The 3,941-nt window shown below is 38.8% G+C and overlaps 1 protein-coding gene across 1 annotated transcript in view; it reads right to left on the bottom strand.

Moving 5' to 3' along the window:
* Positions 1-3,941, bottom strand: part of GRIN3A (glutamate ionotropic receptor NMDA type subunit 3A) — a 264,558-nt gene that overhangs the window by 60,847 nt on the left and 199,770 nt on the right. Inside the window, exon 5 of the mRNA XM_018565288.1 lies at positions 1,011-1,126. Within this exon, the coding sequence (XP_018420790.1) occupies positions 1,011-1,126 (116 nt within the window). The remainder of the gene's footprint in view (positions 1-1,010; positions 1,127-3,941) is intronic.

Below are 3,941 nucleotides of genomic sequence, written 5' to 3'. Positions count from 1 at the left end.
GGGGGGGCACCATAACCGGGGGGGGGGGGGGGCCCTGGATCCGCCACTGCTGCCAGCCAACCTATGAAACATTGTTTATTTCTATATCACATGTATAGCTACACTTTTTTTTCATAGAGAAACAGTTGCCATATATCTGGGAGAACCAATCTATCCAGCATGACACTAAATTGGGGGAATCATCTTTATTATAAAATAATAATAATGTTACAGAAACAGAACAGAATGTTACAGAAACATTTTATATCGCTATCCCCTCCTTAAAATCTTACTGTTTGCCTAGAGAAACATGAGATGTTAAATGTGACAAAGCATCACAGTCCTGATCATTGCAGCAGCTAACCTGTATTTTGTAAAGTAGGCGGTTAGATTAAAAAGTAACAGGCATTTTCCCAATCTGCACTCACATTTGCATAAATGAATAGACTAGTTTGTGCAGACAGGTTTAAATGAACAAAATACCAAGATGATGCAATTAGTTTACTGCTGTGCAAGAAGAAAATACAATCATTTATATAATAACTATAATTTGCGATAGGCTATCAGAGCCAAGTCCCAAATCAAATATTTGCAAGAGAAATTCAACACCAGTTAGGCATCTGAAATAGCAAAATACATACAGTACAGGTGAAACTCGAATAATTAGAATATCGTGCAAAAGTAATTGCAGTGATTGCTGCAAAAGGGGCCCAAACCAAGTACTGAGTACACATGCATGCTTGTACTTTTCAGAGGTCCGATATTGTTCTATGTACAATCCTTGTTTTATTGATTGCATGTAATATTCTACTTTTTTGAGATTGTGGATTTGGGGTTCTTGGGGTTTTCATGAGCTGTAAGCCATAATCATCACAATTATGACAAATCACGGCTTGAATTATCTTGCTTTGCATGTAATGAGTCTATCTCATATATTAGTTTCACCTTTTAAGTTGCATTAGTGAAATAAATGAACTTTGCACGATATTCTAATTATTCGAGTTTCACCTGTATATTTGATGGACCCATACCTTCAATAGCAAATGGTTTACCCACAGTCAATAATTTGCACTCAGCATCAATAGAGACCTCATAATCCAACAGTGCTTTATCCATTATGAAAGCATCCAATGTTTCAGGGTCATTTCTGAAAATATATAAACACATATATTAAGAAAATCACATCTGTGCTGACAACCAAGTTGAATGGAATACGAAACTGGACAGTCACTGAGGATGCTAGTTGGGCAGTGAAGGCAGGCGCTTTTTAACATGCTTCTTCACTTTACATGTTAGAACAGGTCAAGACTTACAGGAAATCAATAAAGGGTGTGTCATAAATTTGCCAGGATGTGATGCTGTACCCTGTTCCTTTCTGTGTATACCCAATACTCTCTCTTAATGGGCATGTATCCCTTTCTGGTAGTTTCCTACCACATGTTCTATTTGTTTCTGATCTGTTTTCCCAAACCCTTTAACTTTGGCCTGTATATTGAAGCTACTTCATTGTCATTCTCATCTTGCTGCAATGCAATCTTGTACTATTTTTGTATACTGATAATGACTACAGTATGTACCCTGCTCTAGATATTTATTTATTTAACACATACTTGACCTTCCAACTACTGTACTTGTTGACTATCTGTTGTGTACAGTGGAGCAAGCCTTAAGTGTTTGAGTGTCATGTTGCCAGGTCAATCTGTTTTTGCATGAGACTAAAGCAAATTACAGGCACTCCCTCAACCATTTGTAACATAGAGCACTTAAACCAACCCGTCTTGTTTTAGAGACCCCCGCTTCATGCCACTTTCTGACTCTCAGATTTAACCTCCATGCCACTTCCTGTCCCAATACTGGAATTGTGGCAGACATTTCTACAGTACTGGGCACCACACAGCTTTGCTTCTAAAAATGTCCTCGCTGGGTCATCCTTATCCTAGAAATGCTTTCTGTGGCCTATCTTATTCCTATGGGAAGAGTGTAATTTTTTTGTAGACTAGCTAGTAAGTGTGGCCGGAAAATTTGGGGGGTTATTCACAAAGGAGCCGAAGGATTAAGCCAAAGCATCGGCTAATCCTTCAGCTCACTTCAGCCGCCGAAGAGCCCTTTGGTTCAGCCGAACAGAAGGGCTGCTGTACAGGCTATTCACAATGTGCTTTGTCTCGGCTGAACCGAAGTCGCAGCCGAATCGGGGACACGGTCTGCCGAAGTAAACCGTTCTCCCCGCAGTTGTTGTCATTCAATGACAGCCCAGAGTCCTCAGGTTATTTGAGAACACTGGGCTGTCACTGAATGACAAGAACTGGATGGAGCCAGTAAGGACAGCATGGCTGGCTCCGCCCATTTGTTTCGATTCGGCAGGGACCTGCGGGAACTCTGATAGGTGCAGGACAAATGTAAACAGTTAGGCGGAGCTAGCGGTGATGTCACCGCTAGCCCTGCCCAATTGTTTATATTTTGCCGGCATCTGGGGGGGCGATAATGAAAGACTTGCCCCTGGGCACCTCGTGACCTTGCTACGTCACTGCAGTGCAGTAACAGACTGGGGCAGGTCCAGAGTGACCTGGGCTCAGATCAAGTGGGTTCAACAATGGTGGTAATGGTGACCCTCAGATTCAGGACATCTAGTGTAAAAATGTACTGCGGGGGACATCACTGAACTGAAAGTGAATATTGCAGAAAAGACTGCCTTTATATTTAATGAGCTTTTCCTTTATCTTATTTTTTTGGCAGGAGACACATTCACATCAGACATATGACAACATAAATAACTAAAGATCAAGACTGTAATATATTACAGCTTACCAGACCTTAGATGTAGTTGCTGCATTTGTTTTCTTTTTTCAGACTAACATTTTCAGCAAGTACAAAAAATATGTTTATCTTGCCAGAAATGCAGTCTCCGTGTGGGATGAACTCAGATAAAAATCAATATCATCTTCCTTCTGTACTAATCTGTGTATCTCCCATGTAATAGAGGTAAACCAATGCAGACATGTTTAAAGTCCGGCCTGGGTGACAACCTTGGCTCCCTCCAGAGACACAGGAGGAGTGAGTGTAGCCACAAAGGGACAGAAGGTGAAAATAAAGGAAGAAATCCTGAAAAAGAAAGAAAACAAATGCAGCCACCACATCTAAGAACTGGAGGCTGCAATATACAGTATTATATCTTTGGTTTTGGGTTTAGTTGTCTAGTTGCATGGCAAGATCATCAACCATTTAGCCACTGTGCTATACCCTAACAACAAGGGTCATTTATAAAACTAGCACGACTCTGAAATGCATTTTTTCCGACATCACTAAATTTATAAAAACACAATTATACTGTTTGCACAAAATTAAATGATTGGCAAAATTGCCTTCAGTAAAGCATGGACGCTGCCTGATTTTCACTCTGCTCTAATTTCAAAATTGGTCACTATTGTTTTCCAAGTACCACCTACTGGTTATGTTTTTCAGCCTTCAATTCAGCAAAAGAACAGTGATTTTATTTTAGAATCTTTGTGTAATTGCTGTATGACCTGCTAGAGTTACTTAAGGACAGGTTTTAGGAAATGCTGTCTTTTTTCTTTAGAGATTTTTTTGCACTTAAACATGACCTACCATGTTGATTTAATAAGACATTCAAAAGTGTATTAAAACAACCATTATGATTTTACCTTTCGACAGTCTAGAGTAGTGAGAAAAATGGATAATTGGGGAATGGTTATTGTGGTTTTCTGTACCTGTAACTTGCTGTCTAATTCTGTATTATAAAAAAAAAAATCAGTTGTCATTGTACAGTCTTCATTATCTTTCTTTAAAAAGAAGGTATAGTCTTTTCATGATTGTTTAGATATACATTTAAAACAGATTCACCTAATGTAAATAATCCTATTATTTATGCGTTAATGTTTTATACATTTTCTATAATTCTATGTATAGGTTATAATTATATATTTACATAGAAGGAGCAATATTTA

The sequence above is a fragment of the Nanorana parkeri genome, unplaced genomic scaffold (assembly GCF_000935625.1).
Source record: "Nanorana parkeri isolate BGI_ZX_2015 unplaced genomic scaffold, ASM93562v1 scaffold828, whole genome shotgun sequence".
Classification (NCBI taxonomy): Eukaryota; Metazoa; Chordata; class Amphibia; order Anura; family Dicroglossidae; genus Nanorana; species Nanorana parkeri.
The sequence above is the reverse complement of the archived record's forward strand: the minus strand, read 5'-3'. Positions and strand labels throughout refer to the sequence as shown.